This window comes from Pipistrellus hanaki (assembly GCF_964339955.1).
Source record: "Pipistrellus hanaki genome assembly, chromosome: 7".
NCBI classification, from domain to species: domain Eukaryota; kingdom Metazoa; phylum Chordata; class Mammalia; order Chiroptera; family Vespertilionidae; genus Pipistrellus; species Pipistrellus hanaki.
In genome coordinates this window covers 47072801-47097438 of record NC_140509.1, presented here as the reverse complement: position 1 = coordinate 47097438, position 24638 = coordinate 47072801, and the positions used below count along the sequence as shown (strand labels likewise).

The 24638-nt window shown below is 35.4% G+C and overlaps 1 protein-coding gene across 3 annotated transcripts in view; it reads left to right on the top strand.

Moving 5' to 3' along the window:
* MMS22L (MMS22 like, DNA repair protein) overlaps positions 1 to 24638 on the top strand; it is a 95418-nt gene that overhangs the window by 54833 nt on the left and 15947 nt on the right. For all 3 annotated transcript variants that reach the window (XM_084890824.1, XM_084890823.1, XM_084890825.1), the window contains exons 15-19: positions 10238 to 10431; positions 14947 to 15097; positions 18438 to 18589; positions 19419 to 19561; positions 22154 to 22313. In XM_084890824.1, the coding sequence (XP_084746950.1) occupies positions 10238 to 10431; positions 14947 to 15097; positions 18438 to 18589; positions 19419 to 19561; positions 22154 to 22313 (800 nt within the window). The remainder of the gene's footprint in view (positions 1 to 10237; positions 10432 to 14946; positions 15098 to 18437; positions 18590 to 19418; positions 19562 to 22153; positions 22314 to 24638) is intronic.

The window sequence follows — 24638 nt, the reverse complement described above, 5'->3', positions numbered from 1 at the left end:
TGTGTTTTACATTTGTACTACGTCTGCAAACCTAAAAATTCAACTGAAGCATATATGTGTGAAACCCGCAATTACTTAGCTGCCGACCCAATAGTATTACTATAACAGATCGCTTTGTGTAGGATGATTTGTCTCTAAATAGTAGGTTTTTGCTTTATACCCATTTTGTACACTGCAGTCATTTGTTTTAATGTGGCAAACAAAATGCATGAAGACATGGCTAGAAACTTTGATTAAGGAAAACAGGTCAACTGTCAGGGTTAATGGCCAGTAGTCATTTTGCCGGATGATCCCTTGATTAGTAATATATTTCTTTAATGAATAAAGACTGGTAAATCAGGTATTATAAAGATATGCCTGTTATAAATAATTCTTTGTATGTTTAAATCTAATTTCACTTTTATTTGGTACCTTCTAAAACCTTCAGTTGTAAGATTTTAATTACTATAGTCTCATTTCTAACAAAGATCCTCATTATGGCTGATAGTAGAAGATGATTTGGAGTGAAACAGACCTGGGTTACATTTCTATTTTTGTACTTGTTGATCAAGTTATGTAACAATTGAGTTCATTTTTCCACCACCAAATTGGAGATAATATAATTTACCTTGCATTATCTAATTAAACCAAATTAGAAAATAGTAAAAAGTAACACTGTGTTAATCAGATTAGTCAAGGCTACTGTGGTTCCTCAGGAGCCCATGGCACTGAAGATATATGCATGGGATCCCTCCCGTGATGCTAGAAAGGATATTTAAAGGGCATGATATAGTAATCATGAGAGCTGTGCTCTGGATACATAAATCAGAGATGCCCATTTCCATCTTTAAAGGTGTATGGTCTTGGGAGGCAGATAGAGAAGTTGTCAGGTAAATATCTTTCCCTAAGCTCATAGCAGTAGCCATGAGTATGAAATCTAGTCTAGTTCAAATTTTCTGAGAGGGCCTGAATAGTAAGCTGTTATTTAGGATGGGTGGATGAGCCATGTATTTATGAAAGGGTCTGTTTGAGTGATTGATTACTTCATACAAAGCAATATATTTGTGTGTGTAAATACTGTCAACTGTATTAAGTACTAAGTAAAAGATAAAGGTAAATTATTTAAGAAGAGTTCGGTGGTCTCTCAGTTTACTTTCTCCTAATTGACAATGAACATGTACCCTCAGCTATATGTAAGCACAAACTTGTTACTATGGAAACATTCGGAGGCTTTCTAAATGTACTGTGTGATGGAATCAGCTAAGACTGATGTTTATCTTAAACACACGGTTTGTCCAATATTTAAACCTAATGGACAAGATGTGTACCAGTTGAAAATGTAATATTTATCCAATCATTTCTATTCTATCAAGCCTGATTCTAAAGCAATAGGTTGCACTCATAGAGTAATAAATTTTTACTGCATTTGGAGATAAAGGCTATTGGTGGTGATTGCTTAAACTCTTTTTGCTCAATCATCTGAATGGTGCAAATCAAAGCATTTTGTCAGACTGTGAGAAGTTTCACCTAGATATTGCTTCCCACTCACACAGGTCACCCTATAAATTATGTTCACAGTTTTACAGCATAGCTGGTGTTGCAAGTTAAATTGATGCCCACTGGTGGAACTCGTAAAACATTTTCCTGTTAACACAACCAGGCAGAGTTGACATTGTTGATGGTGGATTCGATCTAATAAACCATTGGTTCTAGCAGTGATTTTTACTGTGTTGCAGAGGTGATGATGATACAAGTTTAGTGATCCAACAGTTGTTCCTGAATGATAGAAAATTAGTTCTAATGTCTATATTACCAAATGCTGAGAAGAGGAGGAGTAGAGGTTTCTTGAAGTCCAATATAGCCTTATGCTCTGAAAGATGATGAATTATAGGAGCAAACTCTTTAACTTGATGTATACTTCACAAAGAAAAATACTGATGTTTCTCAAAAGAATGTTATATATCATCTGTTGGAAATTTGGAAATAACCTTGCTATTACTTTATAATTCAGATACATAGGTTATGCTCTTCTTTCAGAATCTTAGACACAGATGCTTTTAAGCTAATTATCATTTCTGAAAGGAAAGCAGTCTTACATTTGGTTATCTTTTTGTTTGTTTCTCTGTTGTCTAAAATTACTTTTCTATAGGAATTTAAGTTTCAGCAGAGGGTTTTTAATTGTGAACCATAGCGACAATCAATTTAAACATTTTCCCCCCACATGAGTAAATTTCAGGGGTTAAGTTTCTTTTGTTGGTTATAATCAATGGGGACTTTATTAATACTTATTTTGAAAGATTTCTTCTTTGGTCATAAAATTGTATGAACCATTGAACATAAAGTTTTATTATTGTTTGAAGTATTTTTTTTCTCTTTTTGTGTGTGTGTGTGTGTGTTGTAGCTGTTCTTATAGTTTTGTTGCACATTCATACTCAATTGGAGATCTTCCTTTAGTTTGGTTCCATTTTATGAGATATCCTCGGTCTTTTACTCAACTCTTCTTATCCCAGCATATGTGTAATTTTTTTTTACATGAGGTGTGTTTTTGATGTGCAGATAAATGTTATCAGCTGTGCTATGCAGATGAAACCTGTCATGTACAAATAGCATGTATCAAGCCCCAAGCATGCAGAGCCAGATAAATCGGCTCATTTGCTGAAGCCTTGCAAAAAAAATTAGTAACATAACAATCTTTGAGACTCTCAGCCCTAATAATAGAGCTTATAATAACCCCCACAGATCATTGACTCAATGGGTAATCTTTTAGGAGAACTTTCTTCAACCTATCTTTTCTTCCTTTTAAGGAATTAGAATAAAAATAAACAGGGCAAATAGCATCTCTAGAAAGAAATGTGTGTATATCTAAGTACCTGGAATAACTAAATTAAAATTAAGAAATTTATTGACTGTTAACTATAAATTTGTTTCAAATAAATTTATACTTCTGTTTCTTTTTGAAAATTACTCTTATACATTGACTAGTAACAGCTTTTTCTTTATAAAATTCAAAGTTTTCTTTTAGGTTAGTGTATTTGATATACAGATGTTACACTGGGTTGTTGGGGACAGGAGAAGAAGCACAGAGTGGGAAAATAAAAAAAGAGGGAGAAGAGGATTTGGGATAAGAAATCTAGAGGAGGCATTCAGGTTGTACTTAGATGTTTATAAGTGGTACGTATAAGAAAAGTGACAGACCTAAGTGGTAGGTTGCATTTCATTTGAGGTAGACCTTTTTGTGAAAACTATAGTCTCTTTTGTCATAAAAATAAACACATTTACATATGCAAACTTTACACATAATTTCCAGGGGTTTATAAACTTCTAGGACTTATTTCTATACCCCAGGTTTAAAATTATATTACAGTGGTAACTAAGCTATTATTTCTATTAAAATTGGTTATATTTTTTTATGAAGAAAATTCTTTCTAAAATATCCCTAGGTACTTTATGACTCTTTGTTTGACTGATTTTTTAACTGAAAACAGTCACTATTAGAGCCAAATATAAGATTTTTAGCTCCATTATCACAATTGGCAGTGGTTAGTAGTGTCTGATTGTTTTAATTTACTGCATTTCTTGAGTGTAAGGAAATATTGAGGATGCAGAATGCTTAAGAGGTTTTAAAAAAATTATTTATCAAAGAATGTCACTTTTCCCAATGCATTAACTATTGTAATTATACATTGAGACGATCTGTTGACTTAGAAGTGGGTTTGATTTAAATGGAGGGAAAAGAGACTAGACATTTTCAGTTATTTATTGAAACACCTAGTCCATTAAGGTAAATTACAGAGCAAATTTCACTGTGACAGGAACATTTGGGTACATGTAGTTAAAGAATCAGTCAACATTACCATTAGACGCTTTCTTTTGGGGAATTTATTACCACCAATTAGGAAAAAGTGCTCACAGGTGGAATTTAGACCTAGAAAACTTGTGGTAGAATATTTGACCTCAGAAAGTGTTTTGTGTCTTTATCTTTAATAAAATGATCTTGAATTCTTTTGAACCAAAAGCACATTCCCCCACAGAGCATGTGTAGTAAAATGTACTCTAATGATTGCAGCAGTAATTTGTGGATAGAGCTGACTGTGTGTAACTATAACTAAATTAAAATTAAGACATATATTGATGGTTGAATACAGTTTTCTTCTGAACAAGTCTGTATTTTTATTTCTTTTTGATGATTTTGATTATTAATTTTATACATTGACTAGTAACAACTTTTTAAAAATAAAATTCAGACTTAGTTGGTGATTGATACACAAAAAAGTGAGATGGTGAGACTTAAGCTAGGTTGTGGAAGATGTTTTTATTTTCTTTAAAAGATGATTTTAGGTTCATAAATATATTATCCTATATCTAGGGGAAATTTAAATGAAACTTATAAAAATCTACCAGTTATTAATGGAATGGTGAAAGCAACAACTGTATAAAATTTATTAAAAGTAAATATGATACTCGGCATAAAATGTTTCAGTACATGCTTGATATGGCTGTTTTGGGGGACAGGAGAAAAATAAAGTAGCTTTTTTTTCAAATGATTTTTACCTTTGCAATTCATTTGTCCTAAAACAACTATAGAATTTCTGAGATTATTATAGATAGTTCCTAGGAGCCTTAAAACATAGCTATTTTGTTTTAAGTCTGCCTTTGCTCTGTTGCAGATCTTACCCCTTGATTATACTTATAATGAAAAGAATTTGCTTCCCTCTTCCCATTTGTGAATTCCCTGAGGTCAGATATATATATCTTTCTCACCTTTTAATCCCTATTTGCTACATAGTACTTAGTATATAGTAGATAGCCATGACAAAACATAGTGGCATAAAATATCACAACAGCAGCTCTTTTATTATGCTTACGGATTCTATAAGGTGGGAATTGGAAAGCCAAGAACAGCTCTTCTCTGCCTCAACTAAGATGATTCTGTCTGAGGGTAATTCACAGGGCTGGGGACTAAACCAAGTGAAGGTAGAGGATCCAGTTCCTCTTCACTTACATGTTGAGTGTTTGAGCTAGAATGGCTGAAGACAGGCTTAGCCAGGACAGTTAACTCAAGTACTACCTATTTTTGAAAGTGTTTTTTCAGTGTAATTGTACTTAATACGTGGCATTTCAGTTCTCTTAAGACTGAGTTTTCCCAGCAAAGAAGAAAGAAGCTTCATAGTTTTTTATTACCAAGTCTTGGAGTCACATAATGTCATGTCTGTTGGTCATAGCAGTCACAAATCTGCTAGATCCAAGGAGTGGCAAAAAATTTGTGGCCATGTATAATGAAAAAAACAAACTGAGAGATTGGAGATCTCTGTTCTAAAATAAAGGCCATTTTTTTATAAACTGTTCACATTATTACCTGTGTTGCAGATAAATGTATTCTAATTTTCTTTTTTAGCCATTAGTTGCTAAGGATTTTTCCTTCTTATTTTTCTTCTATGCAAAATCTACACCTAATTTACTATTTTATGTGTATGTGTATGTGTATGTTTGCTAATTATAGTTAAAGAAAAAGAAAAACATATTTGAAATCCCAAAAGACTAGTGTGATGACTTTAGCACTTTATCTAATACTAGAGGTCCAGTGCACATATTCGTGCACCAGTGGGGTCCCTCAGCTTGGCCTACACCCTCTCACAATCCAGGACCCCTCTGGGGATGTAGTAGTGTGCAAAGGGACAGGTAGTAAGGGAGGAGCCCAAGCCCAGGCCACACAGCTCCCCCTCATCCCAGCCCTGCTTGCACCTCCCACTGCTCAGGTGCACTGCCACAGCTGTGCTCATCAGCAGTGAACCCTACATCTGGCGCCTGTCCGTCAGCTGAGCTGTGTTGAGCGTCTGCCCCCTGGTGATCAGTACACAACATAGCAACCAATCGTTTGGTCGTTTAGGCATGTGTGTGTGTGTATTTTATTGTGAGACTTCTTACAGAGATGATCTTACCTCTGAAGTACCTCTAACATCAAGGACAAAGATCCTGGATCATAACTCAAGATCTTATCCATGTGGTATTCTGCTAACAGGCAAACTTGGACACTGACTGACTTTATATTGAGACCATTTCTTCTACCACATACTTGCTATTGAATTTGGTGGTGAGTTTCTGGAAATGAGTGCCTAAACTGAATATAAACAGAACAAGGTTATGTGGCATTATGCCTTTGGAAATGAGTTGTCGCGGTCAAGTGGTGATTGCTGTCTTGTTTTTGTTTTTTTAGAAATCCCTAAGTCATACCATTCATCTGCCTAGAGTGTCTTATAGCTATAATGTCAAAGGGCTTCAACCAAGCTTAAATATGGTCTTTACCCTCAATCATCTTGATGAGCTGTAAAACTTAAGTCTGAATTCTAGCATGATAATTTTTCTTTGAATATTTGTGTTAAGTTTAGGACTATTACTTGTTAACCAGAGGTTAAACTTTAGCTCCAGTCACAGAATAAATGGCAGAAACATAACTTTGCCTAATCCATAGGGTGAGAAATAATGCTTATAAAACACTTAGCATGTTGCTTGGCACATGGTAAATTCCAATAAATGCTGGATGTTGCTATTGTTTTTATTATGTGAACTGAAATTTGAATTGAGACATTCGGAAAATTTTATTTTCTACTCTACTATATTGCACCTTTTAGAATATAAGTGGGCTAGTTATGCATGTATATTTCCATGTGTGTTTTTCCAACGTGATTTTAACCCATGGTAAGCTTGTCTTTACTCACAACATTTTGCCAAGTGTTGGGAGAGTCTACATCTCTTGTGATACCTTTTTTTTTCTTTTTTTTTTTCTTTTTACCTGAAATCACATTTTACCTTTAGTGCTTTCATATTTTTACTTTTATATATTGAGTTTTACTTTTCTACTGTTTGTAGAAGAATGTAGAAAATGGTTTGTAAAATAGCCATGACATCTAGAACTATATTAGATTCTTTATAGATTTTATATGTTTTGTGTTTTCTTTAATAATGTTACCACTAGTGACAGAGCTTCTTTCAATGTGTATGTTTTTATCTATGTTTTTATCTATTATACCTTCAGGAGGTATGCAGCCACGTCTAATATAATAAACGTATTCTTCTGTAATATTTGCGTAGTTAGTATTCTGGTGCAGAAAATGTGATTTAAAAAATTACCTATGACTGCATGGGTATTTCTAACTATATTTACTATAGTGCAGAAATTTGATTCTTCCCTCAGATCTACATTGCAGTAAATCCTTGGCATTTTCTGTATTTGCCTCTCTGATTTCTTCATGTTTACAGAAATGATTATAAGGTTTTAAAAACATTTGTATTGTGTTACAATAACAGATTATCATTCTTCTTATTCAGACTGACACTGCTTTAGCATACAAACCATGGAGCAGGAAGTATTTGCATATTCCAGGATATATAGCTTCTTTTCATACCAAAATACTAAGTGATTGCACATTTCTAAAACAAGTCTGTATAGGGGTCAGTGTCTTGTACTTAATTGAAACTTGTTTTTGCTGTGTTAACTCTTACATTGGAGAGTCTAATTGCTAGCTTTAATTTTTTAACCAAGGGGTTTGTGGTTGTTTTTGTTTGTTTCTTTGTTTGTTTTCAGAGTTCTGAATCAGATCCCCATAATACTCTTAGTTATACTCCCCTGTACCTCAACATTTTGTTGTGGAGAGGTAAAAAATGGTTCAGCTTTGTTGCCCATTTTAAATATTGCCTTGAGCCCTAGCCAGTTTGGCTCAGTGGATAGAGCATCGTAGGGGTGTCGAACTCAATCAGAGAAGGGGCCAAAATCTAAAATCCAGCCTAAATCGCGGGCCGAATGGTTTACTGAACAGTCATAAACTGACAATGACATAAACTGACAGCGGAGTGCAGTGATCATAGCGCGGTGCGGGCCACATTGCAAGGCCTGGCGGGCTGGATTTGGCCCGCGGGCCTTGTGTTTGACACATGTGACCTAAGGACTCAAGGGTCCCAGGTTCGATTCTGGTAGAGAGCATATACCTTAGTTGCAGGCTTGCTCCCCAGCCCTAGTCGGGCATGGGCAGGAGGCAGCCAATCAATGTGTCTCACATTGATGTTTCTCTCTGTCTCTCCCACTCCTTTCTACTCTCTCTAAAAATCAATGGAAAAATATCCTTGGGTAAGGATTAACAAATAAATAAGTAAACAAATAAATACTGCTTTTCAGTGCATTTTTCTTGGTATCTTATAGTTTTTTCCCCCATACAGAATTCTGGTATTGCTTCTGGCTCTTTGCAAGGCAAACCTACATAGGGCTTTTCCAGCTTCTTTTCCTATGCTTAGTGAAATTTTTTTCAACCCAAGTAGGGAGAGAATTTATCAGTGTTTAAAGTGTGCGTGCACATGTGTGTCTTAGTGCATAAGAGTGTATCTTAGTGTGTAAAAGAAAAGTACAGGATTCAGAATCAGATTTATGTTCAGATTTTAGGGCCAGCCCTTCTTATCCATGTGACCTTGAGGTACATTATTTTACTTTATCATTTATAAAGAGGATTAATGATACCTATCTTATACAATTGTTCTGATTTTTACTTAAAAGAATTTCTAGCACATAGAGGATGATCAGAAATGATACCCCTTCCTAGGAAATAGTTTTAGTTACTGAAGAAAAGCTTACTGATTCAGAAATAATGGGCAAAAAAATCCATCCTATCCAAGTAAAAGTTATTTATTATCATTTGAAACCAGTACTTTGAAAAAGCTATAAATGGGCTGTGCAAATGGTGGTATTATTTTATTTAGACTCTGGTGTGTTAAAATGTACTCATGAACTTTGCTATATTGATGCAAGCAGTTGAGTTAGTTGCCAAATGTATTTTAGTGGTTTGATATTCATCTTATTGAAAACTAAAGGACCTGAAATGATTCTCTAACCACTAGTTCAAGTTGAAAGCATGCCAGGCAGGTTTTTACACAGAGAGAAAATACCAGATATTTAGTTAGCTTTTTCTGAGAACTGCTTGCTATGATATTCTTTCCCCAGGCATTTATATGCTTTTCTTTTTTTTTCAGTACTTGAAGTAGTATTAGATATTACCCAAGAATTCCAGTGTAAAGTGTCACAGAGTCCAAATGTTGTATACTTGATTATTATAATAATAATATTTGCTTATTTGTAGTTACATGAAAAGGACTAAGATGTGGTCTTGCAGCAGTTTGATCTTTTTGTGGAATTGCTTTAGTTACATGTACTAGTTAATTCTGTGTTTTCTATAGTTATTTCATATGTCCCCTTCCCCTAGGTAAATTGATTTAAATCATCAGGAATATGGGATTAATGTCTTATCTCTTTGTTCAAGAACTAATTATTTTAAGTGAAATTCTACTTTCAAAAAGTCTTCTTCCTTAGTTTCATCAGTTATTTTCACCGATTTTCCTTTAATTGAAAAAAGAACATGTAAGGATGGTATCCATGCATTTGTGTATACTCTCAATTGATATAGCAGTAATGTAAACAGAAACAGGAATAATATCATAGTATGCATTTAGTTTTAAATAACCATTATTAATTGCTGGGCGTATTGCATAAATGCCTTCTAAATCCAGATCACTATGAAATATCTTAGTATTTCCTCTTCTAATATTTCTGTCTAAATTTTCAATTGAAATAAAAAAAAGTGAGCAAATCATGAGTCAAAATTTGAGACAGTACTGAATTCATGGTTTACTATTTTATGGAGAATAACTTTCTAACGTTTGTTTATTGTTATGTGCTATGTGAAAATGACGGGATCTTTCTGGACCACGATGCTAAGATTGTCTCCTTTACAATTTTGTATAATAGTACAAGTCCTATGTCTTTTCTAAACAAGGAAAATATTTTAACTTAGAATGCCACACATAAGCCACATATACTTACTTTCCTCTTGGTACAGCAGTGTCCTAAAGCTTTTAGGAGAAGATGGTTTAAAAAATTGTTTTCATGTCTAGATTGTAAGTAAAATCACTTGTCACAGTGAGTTGCAAAATGCAGACCTTCATTCAGAAGCTGCCTGTTTCTCATTTAGATCTGACATATTAAAAAGCATATAATTAATGGTTGACATTAGTAATTAACATTAACTTTATGGTGCTTAATATGCCATCATTCATCCATCAAATAACCAGAAATGCATAATGTCTTAGCATAAAGCTTTTAATTATATAAAATGGTTCTTCAGTTTTCATGTGGCATGAATGTTTAAAAGTCCAAAATGTATTTAAAGATTTTTGTAAGCGTTTGTCGGATGTTAGCTATATTTTTGTTTCTTTTTAGGAATATGCATCAACAATTGTGTCAGGAACTTCGAAAGGAAAATGTGGACCTAGTTGTGCAGTCTTCATTGTCGGCTAGAGAGCGCCACCTTGCTGCAGTTGCCAGTGCACTGTGGAGACATTTCTTTTCATTTTTGAAGGGTCAGAGAATGTCACAAGCAGTGCCTTCCTCTCAACTTGCAGATGCTGCTGCAGGTCAGCTTTGTAATTTGCTAATTAGTTTCTCATTTTTCAAACTCTGTCAGTTTTTCCTTCTGTTGTTTGGTAACAAACTTATAGCAGTGTAATAAATATTTTGATAACCAGATGAAAAAAATTACATTTGGCTTTGTTTATTATTTTCCTCTTAAAGGTAAAAATTAAGTGGTTATTTGCTAAAGATAAGATAATGTTCAATCTTAAGATTATTGAATGTAGATAAACTTTTCTTATGCATGCAATATTTGGAAAGTAAATAGTGTTTGATTTATTCTAGTCCAAGTTATTTTCAAATTATGTGTGTTGATATCTCAGTATCTGCACGTTGTGTCAAGAGCAAAAGAATGTAGCTGGAGTTTCATTTCAGTACCAACTAGGTGAAATCAAAGTAATGTCGAATATATAGAACATTATTGTTCTGATTCTATTTTATGTTATAACTTGTACTTGATTTGATTATTAAACTAACAACATTTTAGGCTTTAAGGGACTCTGAATTCGATGATATTGTAGGCATGGATTTGAATATATGAATGTGCATATATGCAGTTTTCTAAGAAGAGGGTTCAAGGGATATTTTGCCCAAAATATGTTAACAAGGACAGAATAGACAGAGATCAGTATGGTGACTGTATGTCTTTAAATGCAACTTATATGAAGGTATTTAATGTATTTTATTCTAATGCTTTAAAAAACCCAAAGTTTATTTTATTGTACCCTTGTACAGATTTTAAAAGATCTTGTATTCTGGTAGCACTTTGATAACTAAAACATAAATAATGATAGATTGAAAATTTCTGACAGGGCAATGGTTTTCCAACTACTGTAATGTCCATGAAAACACATATTGATATTCAATCAGTATAATCAAAGCAGTCATTAGTAACTGATGTTACTTATCTTCCATTCATCATCCCAGTGAACAAAAATGATAGCACACAAGTTTAGTGCTGTCCTAGGTGCTGAAAGTAAGTGGTATATAAATGTAAATCAAAATTCATGTGGGCTTAAGGTTTGTTTTGAAATAAAGATAAGTTAGAGAAAATTTTATAAGTTACGTGTTCTCATGGAGCTTATAGTCTAGTAGAGGGACAGAATAATCAATAAATAAGTAATGTAATATATAATATGATAATAAGTGCTGTGGAGAAAAAGAAAAAATATAGAATACGCTAGGGATAATATAGAATAGGCTAGGGTTAGGGTAGGCCAGTGGCAGGTTCTACTTTTTAAAAATATGTATATATATTTTTATTGATTTTAGAGAGAGATAGAAACATCAATGATGAGAAAGTATCATTGATTGGCTGCCTCCTGCATGCCTCCTGCTGGGGATTGAGCCCATAACCCAGGCACATCCCCTAACCGGAATTGAACCCAGGACCCTTCATTTCTCAGGTTGAAACCCTATCCACTGAGCCAAATCAGCCAGGGCTGTTCATTTAAATAGAGTAGTCAGGGAGGCCCGAGCAAACCCAATGGAGGAAAGAGATCCATGCTATGCAGAGGCAAGAGGATGTCTGGTGTGATTTAGGAACTACAGGGAAACCATAAAAGCTTGTATGGTTCAGAAAGGCAGAGAGTAGTCAGTAGCTTGTGGCTCAAGCTAGTTTGTATTCTACCTTGTATGAAGTTATAAAGCCTTTTGCTTTACTCTGAGATTGGAAACTGTTGGGAAGTTTTGAACAAATGAATAATATGATCCCTCTAGCTGCTAGACTGACAACAGACTATAGGAAGGCAAGGAGAGAAGCAGGGAGGCCATTTAGGGAACTATTGCAACAGCACAAAAATGAGCAGTTTGGGCTGAAGTGGTAGCACAGAGTTGGGATCAGTGGCCAAATTTCCAATCCAAAGGTAGAGAAAGTATTTTAAAGGTAGTATGGTAAGCAAAATAGATAAAAAGAAAATTCCCTGTGTGTGCTGAGATGAGGAAGATTGTGGCAGGAGCAGATTTTACGAGGGGAGACTAGGATTTTGACATTGGACATAGACATATTTTTAATATCCATTAAAATCCCAGTAGGGATGTAAAGTAGGCATGTGGATGAGCCTAGGCAATCCAAGCAGTCCAAGCTGGAAATGTAAATTTGGAAACTGCTGATAATAATCTGTAAAGCTATAAACTAGATGAGATCACCTGTAGAGTTAAGGATCGGTGAAAGGGAAGTTTGAGGACAAACTTCAGGTTTGTAAGGTACAGAGTAAGAAAGAAAACTACAAAAGGAATGCCAGTGAAATAAGAGAAAACCAAGAAAGTGGGATGCCCTGGAAATCACATGACAGCATTTCAAGGAAGAGGAAGTGATCAATAGCTCAGATGCTGTTAATGGGTCAAGTCAGATGAGGCCAGGGAACCGGTCCTTGGATTTATTAGCAAGAGGGAGGTCACTAGTAACCTTGAAGAGAAGAGTAGTTTTGGTGTGGTGGTAGAAGCAAAGGCCTGATTGAAGATGGTTCAAGAGAAAATGTGAAAATAGGAATAGCAGACTGCATACATAGATAAATCTTTCTGAGCATCGCTGTTTACAGGAAGTAGAAAAAGGAGGATGTTAACTAGGGAGAGATGTGGGGTCAAAAAGGTTTTTTGATAACCTGGGAGACTTTTCAGCATAATGTAAACAGGAATTTCTGGAGTGGGGAGACTTGATGGTGCCAGAGTGTCAGTACCCAGGAGAAGAGGGATCCTGTAGAGGACTTGGTCTCAGATTATCTAATAACAGAAGAGAAGGCAGAGTAAATGGGCCCCATGGCAGCGGCTGGGTAGATGTGGTGGGAGCTGGTGGTAGTTTTCCTCTGATGTTTCTCATTTTTCTGTGAAGTAGTAATTAACGGTATTAGCTGGAAATGAAGATGGGGAAGAGAGAGGAGAAAAAAAACTGAAATGAACTAGAGCAGTGGTCAGCAAACTCATTAGTCAACAGAGCCAAACATCAGCAGTACAATTGAAATTTCTTTTGAGAGCCAAATTTTTTAAACTTAAACTTCTTCTAACACCACTTCTTCAAAATAGACTCACCCAGGCCGTGGTATTTTGTGGAAGAGCCACACTCAAGGGACCAAAGAGCCGCATGTAGCTCTCGAGCCGCAGTTTGCCAACCATGGAACTAGAGAAATGTAGGGATGCTGACCAGTTCTAAGGACCCACGTAAAGTTTGTAATTAAAAATTTAAAGTGACATCAGTCAGCATGGCTGCTCACCAGCCATTTACTGGTGTGGATACATGTAGGGGGAAAACCAAGAGTTGAAATTAAACAGGTGGTGTTTTTTTCCAGGCAAGTACAACAAATCAAGTGAGAAGCAAGGGGTTTGATGATATACACAAATGAGTACAATAATATACAATAATATACACAAATGAGCCATGCAATCAAGCTGCCTAAAAAGGGAAATGAAGTCGGTCACAAAGGCAGTGAGGGACAGGATAAAGGTAGGATCAGTGAATTGTAGGTCGTGGTGGAATCAAAGATTTGTTGGGAGTTGAGAACCTACAGGAGGAGAGTTGAAAAGCTAGTTTGGTGTCTGAAAGTGGATTTCTCAAGAGTTGAAATTGTGGAGAGATTGAATTTATTGTTAATGCCAGGTCTCTTGGTATCATCACCATGGGAGATAGATTCATTGAGGGAGACGATTTCACAAAACTGAAAGGCCAGGACACTGCGAGAACCTCATCAAGGATTATGAAGAGTTCTGTTAGTATGATAGTGAGCTACAATCTTCAAGGAAAGAGCGCAGATGACCTAGGAAGCAGTAGATGTAACAAGGAGAGTTGGTGGATGGTATAGTCTGATGACATGAGAACCAAAGCTAGAGGTTTTTGGAAGGAAGAAGGGAAAGTATTTTAGAAGCAGCAGTAAACTCACCCTATCTATAGAGCAAGTTGTATGAGAGGTTTGGGAGAATAAATAGCCATCATTTAAGAATGCTGCATGGAACTAGTGCTTAATCCGGAATTTTGACCAACAAATTAATATAGTACAAATTAAGTTGGATTCCCTGGAAATCTCAAAGTAAAGTATATTTGTTTAACATGGTTAATTAAGGAATTCTAGTTCCTGGGCTTAGTGGGTTCTGAAGGAAGCATAGTGTCATAGATGCTCTGTAGGTCAAAGTTTAATAGAAGAGAATGTGCAGTGTCTAAGGTAAGAGTGAACTCTTCATCTGTGGCAGGTGGCAAGTAAATTAGCCTGATTGGAGAAGAGCAGATGCCAGAAATAGTTTTAGAAGGCACATTAGAAACACCCAGTTTAGAATTTGCAAATTGAGGGAGCCATTACAGATTCTGAGTAATGCTGAGATAAATTATCTGAGCCCTTTCTTAGAGATCTAGATGATTACAACAGAAATGTCTTTGAAAATATGAATTTAATTCAGTTTTTGCTTTTTCTATGTTTCTAAATATGACATTTATTATTTAGGGCTAATTCTTTTTATCACTGTTGATATAATTTTAGGAGGGCAAAGGGTTTTTTACAATTTTTCACCACAAGTTTCTCTCATTTTATATCTAGATTTTACTTTGCTGGCAATGGACATGCCCAGCACAGCTCCTTCAGATCTTCAGCCTCAACCAGTGAAAGCAATGATACAACTTTTTGGTTGGGATGATATCATCTGTCCTCAAGTTGCAGCAAGATATTTAAGTCATTTACTCCAAAACAGGTAATTTTATTTCAGGTATTAACATTAATGTATACCCATGATAGATTAATATACCAGGAAAGGAAAAAATTTCATAAATAATACCTGGTCTCTACTATACATGCTCTCATTTTGGCAGTTCCTTGCTTTTAGATTTATCAGCATTTTGACAGTAAGTAGCAGTAGAAAAAGCTAACGTATGTCTCATGACCTGCTTTATAAAAATGCTACTGGTGGGTGTGGCTCGGTTGGTTGGAGCACCATCTCGTGCCCCAAGGGGTTGCAGGGTCAATGCCCCGGTTATGGGTTTGATCCCTGATCAGGACAAGTGCAGGAAGCAGCCACTCCCTTCTGCAGTGCTTGGCTTCCTTCTATGCTGTCTTCAGTCTTCACTCCACGCCTCTGTATGCAAATGAACCGTCATCTTTGCTGGGTTAATCAACATTGATGTTTTTCTTTTCTTTCTTTTTTTTTTTTTTTTTTTAAGGTCTATTCTTTTTAAAAAAATATATTTTATTGACTTTTTACAGACAGGGAGAGGAATAAAGATTAGAAACATGGATGAGAGAGAAACATCGATCAGCTGCCTCCTGCAACACCTCCTACTAGGGATGTGCCTGCAACCAAGGTACATGCACTTGACTGGAATCGAACCTGGGACCTTTTAGTCTGCAGTCCGATGCTCTGTCCACTGAGTCAAACCGGTTAGGGCATCACATAAATGTTTCTCTCTTTCTCTGTCTCAGTCTCTGTCTCTGTCTCTCTCTAAGGCAATGGGAACAAATTCTCAGATGGGGATTTAAAAAAAAAAAAAAAAAAAGTTACTGCTTAAGCCCTTTTTCAAAACTGTTTTTGTGAGACTTCCTTTTTTCCGTCCTGAAATGACCTATCTACACTCACCATTGTGAAAGAAATTATACATTGATACTGTTGAATCTGTAGACACTGGTATGTTATTGAGGTTTTAGATTTAATAATAGCTTTCCTTTTGACAACTAGATTTCAAAGATTTGACTCTTAGATGATGATTAACAAGACACATTTGCACCATGAACATTGGTTTCCTTATCCATAAGTATCTCCTGCCACATTGCATAAGAAATCTAAGGAACCCCAGTAGGAAAAAATATACAATAAGTAAGGTTAAAATAGAAATAGTATAATTAGGAAGACTTAAATAAGAATATTAATATGATGAAAAATAAAATAGCTTAAGAGACCAGTCAGTGAAAATGAGTGATTCGGTGATAGATATTCTCACGAAGTCATTTCTCATTGGCTTTCAGTTGTCAAATAATGGAGGTCAGCTTCAACTGAATTACTTTTAACTTGAGAATTCTATAACAACAACAAACATGTTTATTTATTTAACACATTGGCTGAAATTATTTTAGTTTTAAAATAATAGTGTATTAGTAACAGTTTAAAAAATTGAAGTGCAAAGATAGATGTTAAGTAGCTTTGGAAAGGTTGTACAGATAATAAGTGACCAACCTGAGTTCTTCTGTATTATATACTCTTTTTATGACAACTTGTATTGAAAGTATTTTTTTAAATATATTTTTATTGATTTCAGAGATAAAGGAAGAGGGGAGAGAGAGAGATAGAAATATTAAAGATTAGAGAGAATCATTGATTGGGTACCTCTTTCATGTCCCCTACTGGGGATTGAGCCCAAAACCCAGGCATGTGCCCTTGACTGGAATCGAACCTGGGACTATTCCATCTGCATGCCAATGCTCTACCCACTGAACCAAACCAGCCAGGGTCAAAGTATTTTAAAGCAGTGTTTCTGGAATTATGATGTATAAGTATTTTTAAATTTTCTGACTTCACATAACACTTTATAGTGAGCTTAAGATCATCCTTACCCTTTCTATGCCCACTTATAAAATGATTAGAAATCAAATCAGCCAGGCTTTGTAGAAAGAATTTTTTTTAAAAAATCTGCCAGATCTTATTTTTGGATTATTTAATAATGACAGCCTCTATGTGGAGGAGCAAGAAAGGAAGGGACAGGAAGGGGATTGATCTATATATACACCCACACAGAAAACATTTTATCTTTAACTTTTTTCTTACATATGTAGGCATGATTTCTTCTCTATTTACTGTTTATTTTGTCTGCTTGGCATTTCCTTCATTATTCTCTCATCTAGTTAGTTATCAGCACCTTCCTTGCTTTCCCCCTTTAACTATATTCTTTTTTACCTCTTTTCCTTGGCAAAAACCCTACACATAGCCATCAATGGGAAAAATAAAATTAAATAAGAACATTACAAATGAAATCAAAAGTACAAGGTGGGCAAAAGTATGTTTGCAGTTGTGAGTATGCCAAACATAGAATTTATTCTTGTACTAGAAGCCCATTGCAGGAAGATTCTTGTAAGAATGGGACTTCCTGCAGACAGAGTGAAGCAAAGAAGGGAGCAAGGCCCGCAAGGTGGGCTCTGTTCCCATCTCCGCTGCCTTGGCTCACTCCCTTCTGCAGTGTTTGGCTTCCTTCTATGCTGTCTTCAGTCTTCACTCTAGGCCTGTGTATGCAAATTAACTGCCACCTTTGCTGGGTTAATTTGCATGCTCGCTCTGATTGGCTGGTGGGCGTAACAGAGGGACAGTCAATTTGCATGTTTCTCTTTTATTAGTGTTGCTTATTATTTACTAGAGGCCTGTGCATGAATTCCTGCACCAGTGGGGTCCCTCAGCCTGGCCTGTAGGATCGGGCTGAAACCGGCTCTCCGACATCACCCAAGGGGATCTGGGATTTCAAGAGGGCACAGGCCAGGCTGAGGGACCTCACCAGTGCACTATCAGGGCTGGGGAGGGACCGTGGGAGGGCTCCAGGGCATGTTTGGCCTGTCTCAGTCCCGATTGACTGGACTCCAGCAGCAAGCTAACCTACCAGTTGGAGCGTCTGCCCCCTGGTGGTCAGTGCACATCATAGCGACTGGTCGACCCGTAAACTGTCTGCCCCCTTGTGGTCAGTGTACGTCATAGCAAGTGGTTGAGCAGCCTTAGCATATCATTAGCATATTACACTTTGATTGGTTGAGCAGATGACTGGATGACTAGACACTTAGCATATTAGGTTTATATTATGTAGGATTGTATTATTTTCTATAAGGACACTGGAAACGTCTTTTTGCTCAACTCTGTATTTATGTATAATGTCTTACTGTGTGTATCTGTAGTGTTCATTTTCAGCAGTGTATGTCTGCATTAGTTAAATTTGTCTATGAGGCCAACAAGTGAGGAATGTCCGAATTTTTTTATTTTTTTTATTTCTAATCTCTTATACTACAGGAACGTAATGATGCCAGGTTTTATTTTTGTTTTTAATATTTATCAATTTATCTTTCAGCATGTTATGTGAAGCACTTTCTTATTCAGGCTGTGTATCTTTTCAAGCCTTAACTATAAGATCATGGATCCGTTGCATTTTGCAAATGTATGTAAAAAGCCTCAGCTTACCTGATGATTTATTAATTGATATAAATCTGGAACAGGCAGTTGGTAAGTATTGCAGGTGTTGTGCTTTTTAGTTAGCTAAATATATTTAAAATTTTCTGTTTTCCAAAAATTAAGAGAAAAAATAAGAAAAATATTGTAATTAACTATGAATATAAACAAAAATTTACTTCCTTTTGCAGCCCATTTCTGTTTTCCTGATATTTTCCTGTTACTATATATGATAATTTCTCTCCTGTAAAGATAAAAGAACTTATTTCCTTGGAAGCCAAAATACAAAAACAAAAAACTTGCTCTTGGGTGACAACCATCTTTTACCTTGAAGAAACTGATCACAAAAAAAGTGGAAATATGAAGTAAATAACCAGATATCACACAGTGAAAACCCTAAAAAGAAAAATATCCAATTATGATAATTTTCTCCCATTGTAGTAGATATTTTGCTTTGCTTTTGCTTTTTATTTTGTCATCGAGTGATATTTGTGCCTTTTTTTTTTATAATATATTTTTATGCAGTTCTGGTTGCCTGGAGGGCATGCCTTTCCTAAAGCTGTTCTTTATGGCCATTTATAAATTGCACAAAGTGTAGACTGAAAAATGCCTCAGACTTTCTTTGATATGTTATTACATTAGTTGGCTTTACATGAATAACTTCTTTAGGGCTGTGTTGTTCAAATAAGTACATGTTTGTTTTTAAATAAAACCTTTCCTTAGTGACAAAAAATTTGAAGTTTTTAATTATGTGGAAATTTGAATTTAAAGGAAAGCATGTCATAAATTAAGAATACTACATTTCCTGCTTTTATTTATACATATATAAAATATAAATTTATATAGTAAACCTTACATAAATATCGTTACTTTATTTTAACAGAAAAAGAGTACATGGAACAGTTGTCCGAACTGACAAGGTTGCTGTTTAAACTCTCAGAAGTAAAGAATATTTTCTCAGAGGCTCATGTTGAATGTTTACCCACCCCAGAAGACCCTAAAAGAGCACTAATTCAATTCCTTGAGGTATTTTTCAGTTAATATAATTGTCTAGATCAGATACAGTCATATTTCCAAACACCTTGAAGTATTTATACTGTTCTTATATAAAAGGAAATCTTGTAAATTGAATCATATTATTGGGTGCCCAATATTATGAAATTCTGGAGAAGTAAAAATATGGATCTAAGGTATAGTACAATTCACTCTTAAAGGCAGAAGAATTACATTTAATGAAATATAGGAGGAAAGAATGCTACATATAAGCCTTACACTTTACACTAAAGCTAACCTAAATTGTAGGAATATCTTATTGTTGAATTGTTAGATAACAATATTCTTTTGATACTTGGGAACTAAATTTTCTTGTATATGGTTCATAATACTTCTAACTTACTGTAATAAACAGTGTACATTTTAGAGTAAAAAAATTTTAATCTCTTCAGCATAAGCAGCACCCTACTTCATGTGATAGTGTGATTGGGGCTTTAAAATTTAATCTATTTATTCTGTCTCCATAAAAAATAGTTTCAGTCAACATTTTATTTTCAAATATTAATTTTGTAGGAATCTATGTGATAGTATTTGCTTTATTGCCTAATTGAGGTAATTAATGTGTTTGGATTTATGTTTCTCTAAGCTATTCGTAGTAAAAGTTGGTTTATTTTCCCACAAAGAGATTGGTTTTGACTGCAATGCAAACAATTAAAACCCATAAGCATTTTTTTTCAAATGAGAAATCTTCCATTGGTTTTCATTAAGTTAAAGTACAGTTTTATGATAATTAGCAATGCCATATAAATCCTAAAAATACCTAATAATAGTACCTGCAGATATAAAATACACATTTTTGCCTAGTTCGTGTGGCTCAGTGGTTGAGGTCATTGTGTTCGATTCTTGGTCCGGGCACATGCAGGCTTGATTCCCAGGAAAGGGCATGCAGAAGTTTCTATCTCTCCCTCTTTCTTCTTCTCTGAAAGCAATAAAAACATATTTAAAATAAAATACACATTTTTGTTCTTTTATTTGATGTTTGATTGGATCTCAACCTGTAATTAATTAAATGTGCTAGGCATCGCCCTGGACCAGAAAGGGAGGTAGAAGCCATGCGTTCCACTGAAAAGCTCTTTTAATTTAAGCCAGTCCACATTAATTGTTCTCTTGGCAACCAGTAAATAATCGTTGTGTGCTAAATGCTGGATAGATAGTACATACTATGTTAGGATTTCTTAGGGATTTGAAGAGCAAAAAGAAGTAGTCCCTGATCTTAAAGGACTTGTCTGAAAATATGGAATATACACAAAGTTTAAAATAATAAGACAGTACAGTATATGCTAAGTGCTAATTAGTTGATGGATCAATCAGTAGATTAAGAATTCAGAGCATCTTGGTATAAGTAGTTTGAATTTTATGCCACAAACAGTGTGAAGGCTTTATACATTTTTAAGTAGGCCTAATTTGATTAAATGACTTTTCAGGAAAATTAATAACTATAGAGTGGATTCTGGGAGCGTCTAAAAGCTCTTTGACTTTAACCACCTGTCTCTCCTGATCTCTGCGTGACATCATCATGACTTTCCACTCTCTTTTCTCCAAGTGCAACATCTTCTTAAGGTGTCACTTGATTACCTATCCACCTAGACTGTATCTCTGAGGTCTCACTTCAACTACCCTTACCAATACCCACAGAATCATCTACCCTTGTCTTTGGTCATATCTGCAAACACTCAACTTTGGTTTGGTGCAACCGCTTACTTTCTCTCTGTCTTATCTGCTGAAACTGCAGTAGAAAAATCACCTAATTGTATACATCAGTACCATTGTGTCCAGTTCAGGTAATTGGATTCCACCATAAGTTCCCAAAAATAGTTTGAAAACTTTAGTACTCAAACCTTCTAACCCATCTCTAGCTAGACTTTTTTGACTTCCATTCTTTTTGTGCTTATTTTCACCCTTCCTCAGTTTATTCTTTGATTTCCTCTTCTCCCCACTTCACCATTCTTACTGTCTCATCTTACATTTTCTCTCTTCCATCTCCTGTTTTTCCATCTCTACTCTTTGTACCTCATCCTTTTTTCCTCTGAGAAAGCTAAGCTGGCATCTAATGGCTCATAAGCACATTTTTGGGGGGCGGGTGGGGGGGGGAGGTGTCAATTCATAATCTCAAAGCTGAACTTTGTAGATACTACACTTGATCTTAGCCAAAAGGTCGAGAAGCGATTGAATTTTATAGAAGTCTTGTAAAAATTTGATAACCTGACCCTAGATGATCTTTGTATGAATTTGGGGATTTTGAAGTCCCAGTTTTATGCTAGGATATTTGGAAGTCTCTGTGATTTTGGTTATAAGCTTCTTTTACTTCTTTTTACTAATATTTTGCTGAGTCAAATTAATGAGTAATTATTGGTGAATTGTGTTGTTGTTTTTCGCTTTAAACTGTATTTTAATTATAAAAAGGCAATTCTTAGTTGCATTTTAATTTCTGTGAACATTTGTTGAAAAGTTAAGGATGAAGGCTTAAATATAAGGTATGTGTCTAGAGAGAGAAATTACCTTTATTTTTAAAAGTCTATACTTTATAAAACTTGGAAAGCTAAATCATGTTTTCCTTATTTATAGGCTGTTGGTATAACTTACAGGAATCTGCAGAAACATTCTGATAAATCTGCCATGGTCAAAAAGTCCTTAGAATACCTTGGTGAAATATTAAAATATATAAAACCTTATTTGGGAAAAAAAATTTCAAGTGCAGGGCTGCAACTGACATATAGGATGATGGGTATGTATTTCTGACATTATTAAAACTTCGTGAGGTTGAGTCTTTTTCATGATGGATAGGAATATATCAATATAGTAGCTAAATCACTGTTCTCACAATCATAAGAATAATCTGAAAGACAAAATAATTCATGTTGGCTTTCAAGTGTATCTCTGTCTTGCCCCACCTTCCTTCAGAACTTTTCTTGTTATGCTTGTGTTAATATTAATTTTTCACAGAGAGGAAGAGAAAGGGATAGTTAGAAACAGCCATGAGAGAGAATCATCGATCAGCTGCCTCTTGCCTACTGGGGATGTGTCCGCAAGCAAGGTACATGCCTTTGACCGGAATCGAACCCGGGACCTTCCAGTCTGCAAACCGATGCTCTATCCGCTTGTGTCAATATTAAAATTAATTATGATCAATACCGAAAATATGCCAACACCAATTTGCCATCAATAGTCTGTTATGAATCCACACATTGTGAATACCTAGATAACTAAAATGGACTTTTCTTTTTAGTGCTTACCTATGCTTTGTTAGGATTTGAAATATCAGAAAACCATCACTTCCTTTTATTTTTATGGTTTGCTCTCTATGAAGGAGGTCAGGAAAGAATTTATCACAGCACTGAAGATATTTATGCTTCAAACCTTGTTTCTCCCAACATTATGTTTTCTTCTTTCAAAAAGAAATCTTATTCTGTGCCCGTTCTGTAATAACAAAGTGCATCCTTCTTTAAGAAGTCACTAATTTGAATACCTTTGTTCTCTAAAGTCATGTTGCTAACCAAAAATAGAAACTGGATAAAAAGAAAGGATCTCCTCAGAAGGATCTCCTCAGAAGTTTTTATGCAGAATTGAAGGTGTTTTATTTTTCTTATTTCTCTGTGGCCAAAACTTTATATCTGTTCCCTTTGATCTTGTAAACATATGAATAAAACTGATTTGGGCTGTCTGAAACCTTTTATATTTGTTGTAAAATATAAAGGAAAATTTGAAATGTGTAAATATGAATGTCTTAGAATATAGTGAAAGCTGTAGTAGCAATTCAGGCATCTTAATTTCAGAGAAAAATGTGAGACTTTATCATAAACTTAACATAGTAGAATGTATATTAATAAGTGTTTTAGCATTTAGGCTTATACTTTATTAGTCTTCCAAGCTAATATGATTTCCAGGTATATCTTTATGTTTATGAAATATATAATAGACTTAACCAGGAACTGCAAAATCATCTTTGGATTGGTGATATGTAGACCCACAGCAAAAGTCTCCTGATCAAGAAATGAGTGCCTTATTTGTTTTGTTACAAGATTGTTTTTAATTTATTTGTGGATTGATTTGTATTCTTTTCTTTTGTATAGATCTCATAGAAGGGAATAGAGTATACTGCTACAATATTGCCCATTTAATTTATTAGATGTTAGGGACAGATAACTTATTGTCTTAAGTGTTTAGAAGAAAATGGAGAAATAGAAAGTTTAAACCTGTCTGGACTGGGATGAAATATCCTCTTGAGAGAAAGGGAGTGAATCACTGAAATATTGTGCTTTACATTGCCAGTTCCTAGCTGGGAATACTACTGCCATTCACTTGCAAGGTGCAAACTTTTGATGAAATCACACTTCAGATTAAGGCATCTGAGGTCTTCATTGTAACTCAGTGATTTTTTTTTTTTAAAGAAGAATTGATCAATAAGTAATATTTTCAACTTTCCTCCTCTTTATATCTTTTTGTGCCCAGTGAACAAAATTTGTGCACTTGGAGTGGGGGGATGCCTCAGCCTGACATGTGCCCTCTCGCAGTCTGAGACCTCTCGGGGGATATCTGCCTCCCAGCTGGCAGAGAAACATTTCTTTTGCAGTCCAGGGCTCTCGCAGTCCGGGACTGTAGTTCCTTACCACTCACCTACAGCGGAGTTAGGAGAGGCTCCCATCACCACTGCTGCACTCAGTGACTATGAGCCCAGCTTCTGGCTGAGCAGCGCTCCCCCTGTGGGAGCACACTGACCACCAGCGGCACCTCCTGCATTGAGCATCTGTGCCCTGGTGGTCAGCGTGTGTCATAGCAACCAGTCATTCTGCCATTTGTTCAATTTGCATATTAGAGTTTATTATAATATATTGGATACTTTATATTTTTTTACTTTGCTCTATCCAGGCCTTTCCTTTTGATCATCCTTCTTTCTTTGGTAATTCTTCCCCTTTTGTCTTTGTAATTGAAATTCTTCCCCTGTCCCTTCCAAGCCCAGCCCAAGAGTACCAACTTTCCTGCACCCCCAGGAGTCCTGATCTCGCCACTGTGCTTCATCTGTCCTGATCTTGTGGCGTTTTTTCATAGTTTG